Consider the following 18659-nt stretch of genomic DNA (forward strand, 5'->3'; position numbering starts at 1 on the left):
AATGACAAGATGAGTCACGTTTGATATTAGGTTTGTTTCCACCTCTATCGAACAGCCTGCTCAACTCTAGCCAAGCTGTTTCTATGAACATTTTAAAAATCACCTCAGAAACGGCCGAGCCTCATACAAGCCAGTGAATAAAATGGTCCTAAAAAAACATTCCATTATCTGTTAATCTTCAAAATACCCCTAAAGCTATCAGGATGTAAAAATAAAACATGTTTGCTTCCCTTTCCTGTATTGTATAACTCACAGAGAAAACAGATGGACAGTAGTTCCAGCATGTTCTTTACTCAGAAAACAGACTGACAAAATGTTTTAGTAGAAAGTTATTTTAAGCTTCTTAGTGGCTTTTCATTGTACAATTTACAATTTAAATGAGCAAAACTCTGGATTATGCCACATAGTGTACCAGCTCTGTGTCCATATGGCATATTGTGAAGCATTCACGCCGAGACAAAGCATAGCAGAACACATGTAAAAATAGTCATAATCCATAATATAGAAGAGCCATATACAGAACATGAGTAATGCTAGTCCAAATTGAATGATTGGAGAATGTGTGGGCTGTGGAAACCTACAGTACAAGTAGAACAGCAAGATTACACCTTTAGTGCAGGTCTAGTTATTCTAAAACACACTCAGATTCATAGACATAGGAATGGATGAGATATAGAGTATTGTATAAACACATCGCTGCTGTACGTTACAAACAGTTAATGATCCTGAGCAAACATCAGAATGTACAGGGTTTATCAGCATTGATTATGAGTACTGATGAAAACGTGTGCTTAAAAATTAAGACTAAATTATCATTTGAATATTGACTTTACAATAGGACATCTCATAAAAACAATATAATAATACACAAAGCTAAAATATTTTTTTTGTATACATTTGCATTACGTATTGCTGTGCAGAGGACGCATCATTTTCCTATTTTCATCAAAAGACAGAATGCACAATCCTGAAACATTGTTGTAAAAATGACAAATCTAAACCCTAACCAGATTGTTTTTTTTGGAGAGGGGGTGGTGTAAGGACTTTTGTGTAATAGGTAAGGGCTCTTGGAGATCCCTGTCTGACAGTGTCAGGGATTGGCTGAACTCGGTAATGCTTTCTCTTGACAATTTTTTTTTTAAGGATTAGATGAAAAATGGGCCTTGAGAAACTTTTGCACAGCTGAAAAAGCCCATGGAGCTCTTTTGAAAATACAATATTCTTTCCAATATTTGACCTTTTCATACCCTTTTCAACATAAGGCCTGGAAGAAATAAATGGAGGACAATCAGTTTTGATGCATTCACAATAGCAATGCAACAGATGAAGTGGCTTTGAAGGAGCATAATGCCATGGAGATGTGCGAGTGTAGCTGAATGTACAGAGCATTACACAGGTCAAACCAATTATTTTTGGATTTTTGCACTTTGTTTGGTTCATGGCTTATTCAACATGCTTGCTTGAATTGTTCTTAGATGTACTTTGTATCGCAAACAAGAAAAACTGTTCTATGCAAACCTCATCTTATAGTGAGACTAGTCGCTGACTGGTAACCACAACGTCTACTTTGTAGGTGAAGGGTATTTCTGAGGGTATTTCTGAGTACGGGAAAAAGGCTTTCTTGAATGTGACTGTGGTCAGTAAACAAACAGAAAGTGAAAGTTGTTTTGTTCTTTTACTGTATGCCAAATTATACTCCATTTGAAATGCTGTCAGAGCTAGATGACATCTCAGGCTTACTGGGCTAGTTGTGATGCTTCAATCAAACCCCACATACACAATCTCCCCAAACACAAACCCCACATACACAATCTCCCCAAACACAAACCCCACATACACAATCTCCCCAAACGCAAACACCTGCAGAGTGCAGACACACACATACCACACTGTATGCATTTAGAATCGGTTTACTATTTGAATTTCATCAACTTAAACAGATTGGGACAATTCTGATTGAGTGATCCAGAGAAAACAAAATGTGATGGAGACACTAATAACACAGGTGTTTCTGTACAGTCTGGAACCCAGCCAAGCCCATCCCCAGCTGATGACATCACAGCGGTAAGGTTGAGTGGAGAAAGACAGTGCGCACGCTGTTTTGACAGACCCAGTGATTTCAACACTACTTGATCTTGGGTGTAATTCGCACACACTCACAACAACCCTTGTTCCCTCATGATAACGCAACAAATGAATAGCCCTGTCATGCCAAAGCACATCATGTCCAACTCCCCCTCTCCTCTGACCACTGCCAAAAAAAGTCCTTTCTCTGTAATGCAGAGTAAGAAATAAGCCAGCCAGCACCTCGGCCCTAAAGCTTTTGTTCACGGGGCACGATTGATTTCCATTTAAATGAAAAGAGAGCCAGGGAGCAATGGTGGAGTGGCCTTATACTCAGTATGAATGAAACATGGGCATCGTGGGTATTTCCCCACTCACCCCACTACCCCTGCACTATCCTCTCAATTTCTCCCCACCATACCCCCATCCCAGCACTATAAACCATTAAAATCAGACATTCCTCAGCCATCCAAGAGCTATCTACAATCAGTGATGTGGTTGACGTTTTGAAAGGAAGCATTTCAAAAAGGAAAAGAGAAGGGAGATGTTGAAAAGAAAACATCATCATTCACAAAGGTTGATTAATTCCATCTCAGACCTCTGGCTTTTTCCACCCATTTCTTTTCCTTTTTTTCCCTTCATAGGTTGAGAAGATAGGAGAACAAGCTTTATCTTTCAACTGTATTGGCTGTTGTCACTAATAGGCCAAGGACAGGATATGTCACAGAGCTGAACAGGGAAATTTAGTGAGGACTGGACTGGTTTAGGGTGGATTAAACTCGCTTTTATCATTCAAAAAAGCCTGTTCTGAATGCACCAAATCATCTCTGAATACAGTTTAGTTTCACGACGGAGCGGAGAAACCTGTCGGAACAATTGCAAATGACTTCTAGCGGGATATTTGTTTTTCTTGTAAAATATAACATTGGACAAAAGCAGCAACTGCAGAATGCCCTTTTAAATATACACACATACTTTGGGATATGTGGGACAGAAACAAACAAGAGACCAAATAAAGGAAACTAAGTTTCCTTTGGAGGGGACCCATGACACAGTAACAGATGGTCTCAGAGAGGAGAGCAGTAGGGAATGGTTCAGTAAGAGCAGGCTGGGGTGGAAAGTGTACCCTTCCTGGGTCAAAGGGCAGTATGTTGTAGAGCTCAGTTCATTGGTCCTCCCCTGCAGGTGTCCAATGGGACTGGAGCTCATCCTGTGGTTAGACCGTTCCTTTCATTCCCTGTTCTGCGGGCACTGTGTAGATCCTAAAGAAAGGACAGGAGAGAAGAGAAGAGGGGGAAATGCATTATACCAATCCAAAAAACTCTGTGGGACTTTACACATCTGAAATATGATTAATTCACTACTATAAAATATTTAAAAAAGTATACGTCAGTGATATTTATTTCCTTGTTATAAGTTTACGGGGATACATCATTTTACAGAAACATTGGATGTCCAGACTACAGTATATAAACATTACACGTTTTGGAGAATTGGGGATTACAATTTTTTAGATCCTTCCCATAAGACAGCCTGTTCGAGTTTGCACATGGAAAGCAGGTAGCTACAACCCCTGTTTGTCGGAATCCAGGAAATGCATGTCGGTTTATAGCGCGCTGCAGGGGTTTGGTGTGCTACATGGCGACTGCATTACCTCCACACATCCTCTCCCCAGGTGGGACTTATGGCCCTGGCAAGCCTCCCTGTTGATCCAACAAGCCGGGGGTTGCTGTGCGAATAAGCCTCTTTTCAGCACACCTATCACTCAACACACAACACAGCCAGAGCTGACTGCAGCCCTAGGAGCCCAGCATTAATCCTGCAGAGGAATTTAACCCCTTTCTCTTTCTAAGCCTGCATCATCAGATCTATAGTGCCGAGGTGGCTACGTGCTAGGTAAACTCTCTAACCTCTATCGTTGGCTAGGTCACATAGCAGCTAGCATGGGACAAAGGAAACTGATTACTTTGCAGAACACCAGCCCACAGCCCACAGCACTCAGCACAGTTACACAACCCCAAAGACAGACTCAGAGAAAGAAAGAAAAAAAGAGAAAGAGACCGGTAGAGCTCTCAGCTAGAACCGCCCCCCCCTTCCTCCCTCAGAGGCCCCAGGAGAATGACTAACAGAATGACTATCTCTCACTGTCTGTTCAACTGGTTCAGGCTGTTCTCTGTGCTCTGAATGTTGTCAGATAATGTCGTCATACCATAGAGACAGAGCTGGGATTTACTGCTCACTGTGCAATGTGCTTTATACTCTAGATTTCTATGGACATGTTATTCCTGTTCTGGGCTCTGGGAGCAGGCTGGGTCTTGCCCTGTAGGGGTCATGAAGGGCCGACCGTTCTCTCTGGGTTATTGTTAACAGTTGACAGGGTGGGGCGAGGTAGAGCAGTAGAGTGTGCTGGATGGTTTCAGGCTGTGCAGGTAATTGCAGCACAAGTCCAGACGGGCTCGACGGCTCAGCGGCTGGGTGGATCTGCCCCTCCTGATTGAGTTTCGCAACCTCAGCAAGAGTTTGTCTGGTTTTACATGATGCTGGCATGATGCCGTAGCGGAGCGTGTTGCCAAGCCAGCGGTGCGGTGGATGGACTGACTGTTACTCACTCGACTGGTTCTGTCGCTCCCTTCCAGCCAGGCAGGCAGGTAGCGGGGGACTAAGTGGAACATCTCTCTGAGAGACACTGATTTCTATTATCTCTATTATCGCAAGGCCCACTCAAGGCCTGTTCCTCTTAGGGAAAGTAAACACTCCAAGAGGAATAACACGGAGAGACAAACTTACAGTTCAACGTGCTTTAAAAATGATAATTTAACTAAATTTCCATAACTGCTCAATGGAATCCCCCATGGACAGAAATTGCAGCCCTGATGGTTTTATCAGGACGATGGTGTCAACGGAGGAATTAGGGGTACTAGGTTACACTGAGATCTGATATGCACAACATATTGTAAGACTTTCAGTCAAACAGAGTGAATGGAGAAGTGTGGCCTTACCCTTGTGGTCGGTTGTGCATGCGGCGCCGGACCAGCACTATGGCTGAAACCAAACAGAAAAGGTCACCATTTCCTCCTTGCCGCTGGAGAATAGTTCACATTTGCTTAGTATTAGAGCTTACATGACACCCTGGAACTGGAGTAAATCATGTCAAGTACCTGACTCAAGGGCCTAACAGCCAAAGGCCTGCAAACTCAATGACTTCAACAAACCACTTTTCTAAAGGTTGCTACATCTGGTCCCTGATCAAACCATCAGTAATAATGTGCCAGATACAGGCCCTGTAATGTGTTGTGTTGTGAGGTGTGAAAAGAGGTCTGCCAGTCACGTAGCCTGTATATCTGGTCTGATATTGTCTCAGTCTTATCTTGACTTTTCATCCTTACCTACTATCACTGCGATTGATAGTGCCACCACACTCACGGCTACGATGATGACAATGGTAGTAAATCCATCTGAGAGCAGATAACACACGACAAAAGGAGTTGATGGTTGCAACACACTGAGACAAAATGAACGTACAAACTTAATTAACACAATTATTTTTGCATGACGTGGCTAATGTTCATACATACCAAGAAGTATGAATTTGCGAAAATATTTACTTATAAATGGATTTATAGCACATTTCAATTACAGTTCATCAAGTAAGAAGGTACCTATGGGCCTACTGATATGCAGAAATAAGGTTACTTAAATTCTACGTAATGTAAAAGTAGAACAATTTGGAAACAAAGTTTTTCCTACCTTCCGCTTCTTTTTCTCCTGTTGCCTTGTTTGTGTCCACAGTATCATCAGTTTCAGGTTTGACAAGCGTGGAATCTTGCCTGCGATTTGGGCTCACTAAAACAGGCAACAACACACCAAATTATTCTCCGACCTCCATTTCCATTCAGAAGGATATCACCGGTACAGACACATACAAACAAACATTCATTCATCTGCTCACTGACTTCGTGGACTAATTCTATCACTGTCTGATCAACGTGGCAGAGGAGGAACAGAACTGGCAGATTTAACAGATCATCATTTCGATTGGATCGATTTCACTCCCAGCCAATCATTAGTCATTCAACATTCACTCCTTGGTTCTGATGAGAGGGAGAAAGGAGGGCTTCAGCAGTGCAGCTCCACTCCTGGCCTGGCTGAGAGAAGGTGTTTCTGCAGAAGATGTGGCTTGCCTGCCTGCCTGTGGGACAGCCCTCCCTGTCCTAAACAGCACTGTAATTATATCAAAGCAACATCATGGGGAAGATGAAGAGTGGCAGCGAGCGACGCCGAGAGAAAATTAGAATGCCAATGTGGATTAGCGCCCTGACAGGGCGGAGGGGGGGATCTCTACGTGTCTGTCTAGTCTAACTTCTGCTTGATGGATACATGGGGGGTTCTCCCAACAGATAATTGATTCCATTCTGGGGGTAATGATGAGGGGAACGGTGGTGTAACAGAGGTGTGCTCTCACTCTGCTGACGGCTGCTTGCCCATCACATTTCTAACAGGGGGCAAGTTAAAGGGTTAAACTCACAGTTTTGCTTGATTAGGTCTTCATCATCTACTTCTGTGGGACATTCAGAACAGAGGAAGAGGGAAAAGCCAAGTCAGCATCAATATAAAGTAGCTTGTATTACATTTAAAAATTACCAGAAGTTATATCGCTGTGCTTCATTTGAAGGTTCACTCATGGAACATTATCGGATCATCACGGTACTCCTAAACATAATCATCACTTTTGTAACATTTTAAAAAACACTTTTCATATACTCCTGATTTCATGCTACTTGTGATTTTGTCCCCTTTGGTTTCCAGATGAAGATGTATTCCATACCTGCTGCGTCTGCTGATCCTTCACTCTCCTCCTCTGAGGAAGCTGTATGGGAATAGAGATGGGGAGGATGGGACCAGATTAACTCACAGCAGCATCTTACTGTACATCACGAAGGTCATTTGTTACATCTCTGCACTGTACTGGAGCAGAGCTACTCTCCTATGATCTACTGCTGTGGGATATACAGAATGATTGAGGTGCCATCCACTCAATGGTATACTCACTCATGAACTCTATACCTCTGTGGCTAGGGCATTTAGCTCATGGTAAAGGTATCCATCGTAATATTACCAGTTTCAGAGTTTTGTGGGAATAACTAACTATACCTTTAGATAGATGGTAAAACACTACTGTAGCATACACAGGTTCATATCTTCTTTATGTTGAACTGTGGTTTATGTAATACGTATGTATTCTTTCTTCAAAATATACTTAAGTATCAGCCTAGGTTCTTCTAAGGAGTTTTCCACTTAATATTCTGCTATCTCTGGAAGCTATAGGACTCAGAGAGAGACATTGTATATTTGTCGTGTGGAACACATACAGGGCATAAAAACAAATGAAAGCTGATCTGTGTGATTAGATCTTCATCGGTGTCTCAGTGTCTGCTGCCAGAGCATTGTGGGAAGGTGAGAACATGCGATACGTACCAGCAGCTCCTCGCAGAGTCACAATCAGACACAGAAACAGAAATCGCAACATCTTCCAATGCTGGAGGGGAGAGAAGAGAAGAAACCAAGATATAAACACCGGTCATTAATATTCTGCTATTGATGTGTGTAAAAAATGAAAATCTTCCCATTTGAAAAAGCGAAAGTGAGATGGCGTGAAAGAGTCATCTATAGTCTGTTGTTGAGGCTGTCTGTTGTTTCCTCAAACATTTAGGTTTACCTCAGAACCACAGGTAGTCAATGGAAAATTACAGGTATTGGGAACACTATCTTCTGCAATAACGACACGGACTACCATGATGACAACTCCATCCAGGTGGCACAAGCACTGCCCTGATGTTAGAGGACGATGTACATCTTGTCTCAGGGGTAGGGGTGGATGTAAACTGTGTTTCCCAGCGCTCAGCAGAAAGTAACCCTGTCCCTCTCTGAACACTCAGTCACAGCCAGCTGGCATGAATTGCCTTTCCAACACTTTCCCCTCCCACCTGGGTAACGGTGTGGGACTGTGTGGGACCGTGTGTGACTCGGTGTACTTTTACATTTTGTATTGTGTATTGTGTGTACTGTGTGTGTAATGGTTTGAATGGTGTGTAAGGCCACAGTGCTTTGTTCTAACCAGCCATTATAAATCATTAGGATTGGTAAAGGTAATTCATTTACATCATGTCAGCCATTAAACTCTGTCACTCTCTGTTTAGACACTGAAAAGTTATTTGTAACTAAACAAATATTTACGTTTCTGACAGCTCCACTTTGGAAGATGGCCCAACAGTTACATTCATTTTGTTTGGCTGCGAGTGGGAGTTTTTTCCTGCCGCCTTCTTGAGAAACCTCACACTACTTCCTGGTGGCAGCGGGCCCAGAACAGAGTCTGTTCTCTTCCTCTATTCGCTCATCTCTCCAACACGCAGATGTGGAACACAGCTGTTCCTAGCTAAACAAAGCCTCGACAACCAGCTGGCCAGCCGCAGTACAATTGGCTGTATTTTTAAAACGGGCCCAGGCTTGGGAATGACCTCTTCCCCAGTCGATGTCCGAATGGGCGGATGACGCCTTGGTGCTCAAATATAACACGGCTCCCTGGCACGGGCCCAGAAGCCTCTGCTCTACCAGGGAACCAGGGGTAGAGTGGTGGGAGAATTCCCCCTTAGAGAACTGGAGCAAATGCTGCTGCAACTGCCCTCCCCCTCATTGTCAGCGATGCCCATTGTGTACAGGGACCCTGCTTCCTCTAGCTAATGACTACACTACTATGTGAGGGCTCTGGGAAGTGAACGGAGGTGAACTGCATTGTTGGGCCATTGGACAGTCTGTACACCAGGGCTTCGAGAGGCTGCCTGGGGAGTTTCCACCAACCTCCTACCCCCTATCCTCACTGCCCTCTACCCCCAATAATATGTTACGGAATTCCAGTTGAACTTCCAGTTGGGACAGTGTTGCCGTACATTTGTTTACCATGGCAGTGCGAAGACATCAAGAGTCAAGGCAACAGGTACAAATGAGATTATGGCCCATAGACTCCCGAACCATAATGGTGAGGTGAAGTCAGTAAAAAGAAAGAGGGAGAGGTGGACTATAGTGGTGGCGGGGGAGGGAGTGGAGAGTAACAGTCTCCTCCATCTCAGTTCACTAGTTCAGCAGGGGATTTGATGCTTGAGAAAGGCCTGAGGATCGGGAGTCTATGGCCTATAATCTCATTTGAATGTGTTGCCTTGGCTCCAGATGTCTTCACACTGCCATGGTAAACAAATCACCATTCTGGAGGGCCGCAGAGGGAGACGGGGAGAGATATGTGGACAGGGCTCCTAAATTGCCAGGCTTGAATAAGCGTGTCATGGAGGGAGACATATGTTAGTTTAAGGTGTTAATCAGATGACAGGAGAGAGACTGATTTCAGAGGGAGACCAGTGTGCTGCAGTGTACTGTGTTCTGCTCAGGCCTCACAGAGAGCTGCAGTAAATCTCTCAACAACCAAAGCAGCAGCCCCAAATAAAATCCCCCTCTGTATCCAATCTAGTTTAGTAAGATATGGTTTGGGTGAAATAATAAGCTGATCCAATTTGGAAACATTTATCAACACAGTCCATTGCCTCAGAATCAAAACGCCTCCTGCGCAATGGTTTTATTTCTCTAAATTGGGTAATATATTGTTGTATATTTGAATGGTGACTGAATTTGCATTGGTATCCATGCAGGATTTTACTAGGCCCCAATTTGCATCTTATCATAAGCAGTGGCCTCCCAATAAAGGAGAGAGAAGAGGCCTGCCCATAAGCCACAGAGCTACAAAGATCATAGACTATCATAAATCTATGCATCCTAAATCAAGAGTGCAACACTAAGTGGAAGCTGCTTCTGCAACCTACAATTAGTGTACAGAACATTAGGAACACCTTCCTGATATTGACTTGCACCCCCTTTTTCTCTCAGAACAGTCTCAATTCATCGGGGCATGGATTTTACAAGGAGTCAAAAGCATTCCACAGGGATGTTGGCCCATGTGGACTCCAATGCTTCCCTTTGGGTGGTGACCCATTCTTGATACACACAGGTAACTGTTGAGCATGAAAAACCCAGCAGCACTGCAGTCCTTGACACACAAACAAACCGGTAAGCCTGGTACCTACTACCACACCCATTCAAAAGCACTTCAATCTTTTGTCTTGCCCATTCACCATCTGAATGGCACACATACACAATCTATGTCTCAATTGTATCAAAGCTTAAAAATCCTTATGTAACCTGTCTCTTCCCCTTCATTTATATGGATTGATATTGATTTTACAAGGTACATCAATAAGGGATCATAGCTTTCACCTGGATTCGTCTGGTCAGTCTGTCATGGAAAGGTGTTTTGTAAACTGGCTTTGTTTTTCTGCCATTTGTATCCCTTATGTTTTTTTTCCCAGCACACGCATTTTGAGCAGAGCAGCATACCTCACTGGCTAAGCTCGTCCCAGAGAACATCTTGATCTTATTTACAGGGTTTAATTCTGAATGATAACACCCCCCCACATAAACCAACACACACACACAAATACAAAAAAATGCACACAAACATACAATTTTTCCCATACAGGCAGCTAGATGAATAAACGCCACTATTTCTGTCTCTCACGAACACACACTGCTGTCATGCTGACATGAGTGAAAAAAAAACACTGATGTGGCAAGATAGCTGAGAAATGAGGGGAGAGCGATACAGTGAGAGAGAGAGAAAAGCTAGATTAAGCTTTTATCATACAGCACAGTAAGAACAGATATAAATATAAAAAGAGAGCAAAAGAATAACAGACAGAACGAACCAAGTGAGCAAGAGAGGGGGAAAGGGAGAGGGAGAGAAAGAGTGAACGCTACCTGATGATTTGTTATTCATTGCCATTCAATTTCAAAATGTGGTAGCTCTGCTTTCTATTGTTCAGTGAGAAAATATTCATATTGAAATGTTTAGTCAACTGCCCCCTCCACAGAAGCTGTTTATCTAGGTGAGTTAAATGCAAATAGCCTCTTTCTATAACTCATAAACAACAAATGTCCCTTATGCTATGGCAACAGGCCACAAACAGCAATTATGGAGCAGGTAAATACGCACATAAACACAAACAATACAGTCAGAGCACATTACCTGCTATTGAGAGCATGCACACAGGTTGCCATGAAGCAATTCAGCATCAGGCAACATAAGAGGGTGGCATTGGGTTGCTCTCTGTGTGAACCAAATTAAGAAATGGGTCGTTTCAGCATGAAACCCACAGTGGCAAAGTACACAGAGAGGATGTCTGCAAAAGGATTGTCACATGCCCTCATCATCGTCATCCCAGAACCAAATGGAACATTTTTAACAAGGCCCCAGATTTTGCTATCTGTCTGCCTGAGTGTCTGTCTGAGCATCTGTATGTCTGTCTGTCTGACCAACAAAAGGAACTACAGACAACAGAGACAGTCACAAGACTAAGGAAGTGATTCTAACATGATGATGACCACTGTGCTGACTGCCTCTACCACCATTACTGAAGTACAGTACTTTGTACATGTGATGTGATTGGCCTATGGCACACTGACTTGCATAACAGTGTTAAACAGGATTATACTGTGTCTTTTTCAGGGGAACTTTAATGCTATTCAATTAGACAAAACATCTCTAACAGCCATCTGATGGAGAGATGCCACTGCTATTCTTTGTTTTGTTAATGCAACAGCACTATCACCATGAGCAGACTAATCCCTACACCTAGACCAGACCAGTGTTTTCCATATACCTGTAAAGGTGTGGCGGGCTCCTCAACCTAGCTCTGATCCCTAAGAGAAGAAGTCTTCAAGTGATTTCAATTGAAACTTTTAGAAGCCCTGTATATTTATGTATGGGCCTTTGCATCCTGCCTGGAAAATTATCTAGTCTAACACTGACATAGACAGTGAGCTTGAAATCCTTCAGTGAGCTTGAAACCTGAGGTTTCAAGCCCACTGAAGCATTTCAGTATTCCATGTTCATCCGAGCCTCTTTATAATCTAGACCTTCATAGCTGGGTCTCACATGCCTCTCAGAAATACAGTCGATTCAAACAAATGTTCAAAATCCTCTGCCTTGGCTGCTCTGTGTACAGACTTCTCCCACCAAGTTTAAACCATTTGATGTCAATGTGGGCTTCCACCACTCTTTGGGAGGAAACTTGAGTTAGTATAGTAGAACTAAAGGTCTCTAAAAACTGAATTGTTTGATCTGAGAAAAATTTCAGGTAAGGCTGACACACACATGCAAACACAAAAACACATTGCAGACACACAGGCACAACATACACACACGTGTACAAGACAGGAAGTGAGAGAATGACTGCCTTGTCTGTGTTTCATGCTAAGTCATGAAGCCTGACTGTGATCGCTCCTTATCTGTCTGAAGCAACAGCCCTTTTCAACACAACTGGTTAAAGGCAAAAACCTGCTTCCTTATGGGTCTTCACATTTGAATTGCAAATGTAGCTTACTGTAACTATTTACTGTAACTATTTGGAGTGCATCATATAAAGGGCAGTGAGGCAGGAAGCAGCCTATAGGTCCAATGTTAATGACTGCTAATAAACAAACTTCAAAAAACACTAGCATCACCTCAACTATGTGGTTGAGAATAAATACCCCAAAACTGAAGAACTGCTTCAGAGTTTCAATCCAGCCACTATTTGAATGAGAAAACTTTCTGTGATTCATTATAATTACACAGTTAAGACAGCTTACAAACAGAACGTTTAGGTTCAGTAGCTTGCCTGGTGGTTGGAAAAAATATTTCCAATCTTAGTCATAAATTGGCTGAGAAGATAGTTATAAAGGCAAAATCGTTCCGCTTTGGCAGCAATGCAGAATAACAGAATAACAGCACTGCAGTGCACAGACAGGGTGGTTTCTGTTCCTACTGAGAGCAATATTGGCAAGACAACAAAACACATACCAATAAGCTTATTTAGCCTTGGTAGAAATCCATAATACCCTTTTCTTCAACTTTCGCCAATGTTTTTGCTCTCATATGAAAATGATCATAAAAGATGCAAAAAGATGTTCACCTTGTTCAGGTAGCCAACACATTACAGAATCTGTGCAAAGGTTTCCTGGTCGCCTATGTAGGCAAGACTGAGGCTACTGTAGACTAATTGATCATGTTTGTATTAATATATCAGCCCCAGACAACCAACAGAACATGAGCTGACATTTACTCAACTTGTGTAGAGGCATTGCAAGACCATTTAAACTATACTTTTCAATAACACCAAAAGATTTTAAATAAAGCATTTTGATATAGTAAACTTCCATACTCTCCTCTATAAGATCATTGTCTATAAATGATAGGGTTGTATTAATATTATAGATTTGGGTCTGTCTGTCACCCACTCAAAAGGTACTCACCTACACTGACTTTCTGCACCGTGCGACTGGCTGTGTTTCACAATAGGCTATTATGAGACTAAAATGAACCTGCAAGATGTTCACGCGCCGGTGGCAGGAAGCACTGTGATGCTGCAAGGGCCAAGTTCAGAGGAACTTGTTCGAAGCAAAAAGGGAATTCATTGGCGGTGTATCACATCGTTAAGTAGAAAGAAATACCCTAAATACGTCGTTGACATGCTTGTGCGGATGTTTTGCAGGGAAGATATGAAAAATTCCCTTATGTTACAGTACCCCTAGGCCTACACAATAAACAGACACATATGCAGCTCGGCAGTTGTCTGAAAGTTAGAATTTTCCATTGCAATGTTCTGAAATGAAACTCTATCATTTGGTTGTAACATTGAAGTCAATTTTACAGCCCTTCTTCCCCATATTGAGGTATTTCAGTGTGACGTGATCATGTTGTTCCCTCCATGAGCTCAAACTCATCTGTCAATCTGAGCAAATTAGGGCCAGCTGTCAACACCTTGCCGGTGTTTGAGAGAATCAGATCCGTGATGCATTGTGGGCAAAGTGTCACTGTCTGACTGATCTATAAATAATAATGAATAGTTATTTATAATGCAAGGTGATTTGTAGATCAGTCACCAACTGCAATTCAGTCCATGGCTGCGTTTAGACAGGCAGACCAATTTCTTTTCTTCACTAATTGGTATATTGAAAGTTAAAAGATCTGATGTGATTGGTCAAAATACAAATTAGTGGAATAACTATCAGAATTGGGCTTCCTGTGCAAATGCTTCAATTTTCAATAATGATGATCATGTGTGTGAATTTGGGGTTAGCATCGTATTTCCTCAACAAAAAATACGACAATTTAAATTTCATCCAACTAAATAACTGTTTTTGTTCCCAACAATGAAGTTTAATTGCTGTTCCAGGTGTACTACATTCTTATTATGGTTTTGCAAGCCTTTGCCTGTTGTAAATTTCCATATATTGTGTATGTGACTTCTGTGTGCAGAAGACCCAAGTGAAATACCCCTGTTTGTTTGATTATGCAAGACAAAGGTTGTAGGTCTTGGCCCAAGCCTTGGATTGACATGCAGGCCAATTACGCCAATACTGAGTTGTATAAGCCTTCTCTTAATAAGTTATACCATAGCTATTTGAGATGTATTGTTAGATAGTCTTGTAGCATAGGGGCCCTAACAATTATTTGATTATTTAATAACAAAAAGTCCCTATATCTATATACCTTATCTAAAAGGTATTACTTGAATGGATTTAAAATGGGACTGCACAGAATCGGGTAAGGGCAGGTATGTGTGGTGTGAATCATCACTCAGGGTAGACCATTTACATGAAATATCTCATGTAATCCACACATGCAACATACTGCTATGGTGCCTCTCCCTTAAGCCACTCAAAATTCAACAGTTGAGTAACTATTTGTATAGTTTCGTGTTGTTAGTGGGGTGGGGCTACCTGTGTCTCAGTTCTTGAGATAATGAAGACATTGACCTCCCTGGATATCGTGCCAGCCTCCCCTGGTTAGTGGATATTCTATCCCTTAGCATAGTGCCATTTAACGTCATGGTAATGCTGGGGACACCTTCGTAGACTCCTAATTAGGCCCCTCTCTCCCATTGTTAGTCAGGTGGTCATGTGTCCTCCAATAGAAGCTTGCAACCATCTGACAAGCAATGCCAGATTAGTGCCTTGTCTGGCAGTTTATAATGGCTTTTGACATGCAAAATGTAAAGTGTTGAAGCTACAGTTTAGATAGTCACCTCCCTGTCTTAGTCACATTAGTCTTGATTAAAACTAAGCTATGTAGGATTGTTGACAGCGCAGTAACTGAGGTTTGGGTTTAAATTGAACATACTGCTAATAGAGCACCTTTGTCTGTAAGCTATGCTTTAGGGAATGTCCATATTAAAACAAAGCTTTTCTGTAGTGGTTATCCCTCTAAGCATTATACTGTAACCCCCTTGTTGACTGTCAACCATCAACTAGTCTAGCTCCGGACCTGTGTATTACAGAGTTTTGTTTGCTCATGCAAAAAATACTAAAGCCGTTTCATCACAGTCCCACCTCCTAAATTATACAAGACAGTGCTGAAAGTGGATAGTTTTAATGTAATTTTAGCCTTACATCTGACATCTTTTAATCAAGGCTCTTGCTATATTCTAAGTTTATACTGGAAAGCACCACTCACCTCAAGTCGGGTTGACACTTCTAGCTGTGCTGAGTTGATTCTAGACCACTGCTATGTTTTGTTCCACTGTTGTGATCCCTGGCAACATGGGAGCTTCCTGAGAATGTGCGCACAGGTGCACATCAGACAGAGGTCAGGAACTAGGATCTGTGCTCTGAATTCTCTCATTGGCTGCTGAGCCAGGTGAAATCTGACACATGCCCTGATAGTGTTATCTGTTTTCCAGTACTTGCTCAGTGCTCTTAGCTTGGTGTGAAACATATACAGTAGGTTTTACTTACAGGTGATCAGTGTGAGCTGTGAAAGTAATCACCTTTCTGCAAATGCAACTTTCCAACAATTAGTTTCATAACATTTTAATTTGCTCTCCTCAACTAGTGTTTGTACAATTTATAACTTTTTCAGATTGAAGACATCTCATTAGCCCCATTTTAGTTTTAACATGGGAATGTCCTATAGCCTGATCCTCCACATAGGCGCTGGAGAGGGTTCAGCTCCAGAGTAACGCCACCCTGTCTAGGACAGGGATTCACTCTCAGAAGGCTGTAGGTGTCGCAACAGGTTACACATGCTCTAAACAGGACATTGACAACTGCACTTACGGCTTTGCTGACCTAAAGCCAGTTTCTAACTTGGAGTCTGACTTTGTTTTCCCTCCCCTGACTAACGCTAACATGAACTATCCAGCCATGTGTGAAAAACAAGATATGTACTACAACTAGAGACGCGATCATGGCTCCGTAGACGATTTTACTTTTCAACCTTTTTAATTAAGAAAGTAAAATGTGGTTTCTTCAGGTAGGTACACGCAACATAACCACTGACTACTTTGTTTTTGTATCTGCAGATCCCTGTGAGGAGATGCACTGTGGACCTCACAGGCTGTGTGTAAAGAAGGACGGAAAGCCTGTCTTCTCTTCAGAGTCTAAGATCTGCTCTGCATGGGGGGATTCTTACTACCGCACCTTCGTCGATAGTAACACTTTGCCGTGATTGTGGCTAGTACGTGTCCATACCGTCTTGTTGCTTTTGCAGATCAATAGTCAGAAGAGGAACCTGCCCCTAGCCCTGGCCGCCGGCTCTCTGCCTTTATACCCTAGCAGCTCCACCGTTGTCTTGGAAACAGACTTTGGCCTGATGCTGCAGTATGACTGGCATCACAACCTTGAATTGGAAGTGGCACCAGAGCTGTCTGGTTCACTGTGTGGTCTCTGTGGAAACTACAACCACAATGCAACTACTGACTTTGCCACCCCTGATGGAACCGTGGCAGCTGTGGGCTTTGCTGGAAAGTGAACACTGACGGAGCCTTATGCACAGAGGACTGCAGCACCTCATGTCCTGTGTGCAGTACAGGCCAAGTGAACTCTAAACCTGCATTGGTTTCGGTTTCAGGGTGCTGCAGAGCCACGGCCATGTTGATCCTGACCCGGACGTCCGCAGCTGCAAGGCTGACCAGTGTGCTGCCGATGGCGCTCCTTCTGCTGTCTGTAGGTTGATGCAGGCCTACTCTGACATATGTTAGAGGCTGGGGCTCAGAGTCTTTCAAGGCCGGCTACCTCGCAGTGCTAGGCTGGCTACCTGCTCAGTGGCAGCCACCGTGTCCCATACAGGAGGTGTGAATGCAGACATCAGCGTCTCTACTACCTCCCCAAGGAGATGGTCTGGACGGACCGCCAGTGTCGGAAGCAGTGCACCTGCCAGCCTTCCTCCAAGAATGTCACCTGTGTCCAGGCCCAGTGTCAGGAGGACGAGAAGTGCAAGATTCTGGCTGGGCTACCATAAGGAAGGGCTAAGGGTGTGCACAGCTCAAGGGGATCGGCATCGCACCACTTTTGACAGGAACAGGTATGACTTCCAAGGTACCTGTGTGTACCAGCTGGTGAGGCACTTCCCTAGCTTGGGAGACCTGACTGGTTTCAGTGTGGCGACGCGGAACAAGAGGGGCCAACACGTCTTACTCCAGAAGGGTCAATATTTTGGTCCATGGTTACTCTATTGAGATCTCTCATTACTGGGATGAAGTAGTTGTGGTGAGTTGGCCTGATTTGGATACATATTGAATAGAGTTCCTGTCTTCACTATTGTCTAAAAATATCAGTGTCAGAAGATTTGTAATACCACCTCATCTTGGACATGCCCTTTTGACTACTTCTCAATCTTGTTTCAGGTGAATGGGATTATTTTGAGCCTTCCCTCAGCGTTGAGCCAAGGCAAAGTGAAGATCTACATGACTGGGCTCTCCAAGTGTATTGAGACCAACTTCGGTGTCCTGGTCACATACAACCAGGATCTCCTGACTGTCCAAGTGCCCAGGGTCTTCTCTGGCTCCCTCTGTGGCAACTTCAACATGGACCCAGAGGACTATCTAACAGACGACGGGGACATCAATGCCTGTGAGGCACTGTGAACAACCCCCAGTGCCCCATCAGGAGCAGGCTCTCTATTTAGGCAGGGACTACTGAGGGAGCGTTCCAGAACTGCCATGGGTTGGTCAACCCAAACGCTGCCTTTGACAACTGTCTACGACCTCTGTTACAACAATGGCAAGCAGACTGCCCTGTGTCAGATTCTCTCAAGTTACACTGCTGCTTGCCAGGAGGAAGGGGCAAACATAGATGAATGGAGGGCTGCAGAATTTTGTGGTAAGTAGCTTGAATTGATAAATCCTTTTGCGCTGTATTGATGACTATTTCATCTAAGTCTGTGATGTGAAACTCTGCATGATCTATACATGGACATGTTTTGGTAAATTTCCCTTCCTGTGTCCTGTACAGGTCTGTACTGTCCAGCCAACATTGAATACAGCCTGTGCTCCATCCCTGTGCCCAATAATTGTGTGGCATCTTGTGTAAACCTGAGTTCTCCATTGCGGTGGGAAGTGTCCCCCCAACACTGAGTGCGGCTGCCTCTGACGGGTTGTACCACAAGATCAAGGAGGGGTTTTACCCCCATGACCACTGCCAGGTTGCTGCACTTGTCGGTCATGGCCAGCTAAGAC

At 43.3% G+C, this 18659-nt stretch overlaps 1 protein-coding gene across 3 annotated transcripts; it reads right to left on the bottom strand.

The window, feature by feature from the left end:
• Positions 1-275: 275 nt before the first annotated feature.
• LOC106577773 (uncharacterized) lies at positions 276-15854 on the bottom strand. Of its 3 annotated transcripts, none has more exons than XR_006760461.1 (8): positions 15659-15854; positions 7540-7600; positions 6890-6931; positions 6590-6622; positions 5812-5907; positions 5451-5519; positions 5064-5146; positions 276-3326 (listed from the first exon to the last, which is right to left on the bottom strand). XR_006760461.1 is itself a non-coding variant. In XM_014156111.2 (8 exons), the coding sequence occupies exons 2-8, from the start codon at positions 7589-7591 to the stop codon at positions 3281-3283; spliced, it is 381 nt and encodes a 126-aa protein (XP_014011586.2). In that variant the 5' UTR covers positions 7592-7600; positions 15659-15854; the 3' UTR covers positions 276-3280. The 3 variants fall into 3 exon arrangements, 2 of the variants coding, with proteins under 2 accessions (XP_014011586.2, XP_014011592.2); XM_014156111.2 differs by having other exon boundaries at positions 5064-5106; XM_014156117.2 differs by lacking the exon at positions 15659-15854 and adding an exon at positions 13456-13679 and having other exon boundaries at positions 5064-5106.
• Between the last annotated feature and the right edge of the window lie 2805 nt (positions 15855-18659).

The sequence above is a fragment of the Salmo salar genome, chromosome ssa02 (assembly GCF_905237065.1).
Source record: "Salmo salar chromosome ssa02, Ssal_v3.1, whole genome shotgun sequence".
Taxonomy (NCBI): Eukaryota; Metazoa; Chordata; class Actinopteri; order Salmoniformes; family Salmonidae; genus Salmo; species Salmo salar.

Bases quoted from the DNA above. Each gene is read 5' to 3' on its own strand.
- LOC106577773 (XM_014156111.2), bottom strand. From the start codon at position 7,591: ATGTTGCGATTTCTGTTTCTGTGTCTGATTGTGACTCTGCGAGGAGCT. The intron at 6,932-7,539 runs GTACGTATCGCA...ATTCCCATACAG, and splicing joins GACTCTGCGAGGAGCTGCTG to CTTCCTCAGAGGAGGAGAGT. The intron at 3,327-5,063 runs GTAAGGCCACAC...TCCTTTCTTTAG, and splicing joins ATGCACAACCGACCACAAGG to GATCTACACAGTGCCCGCAG.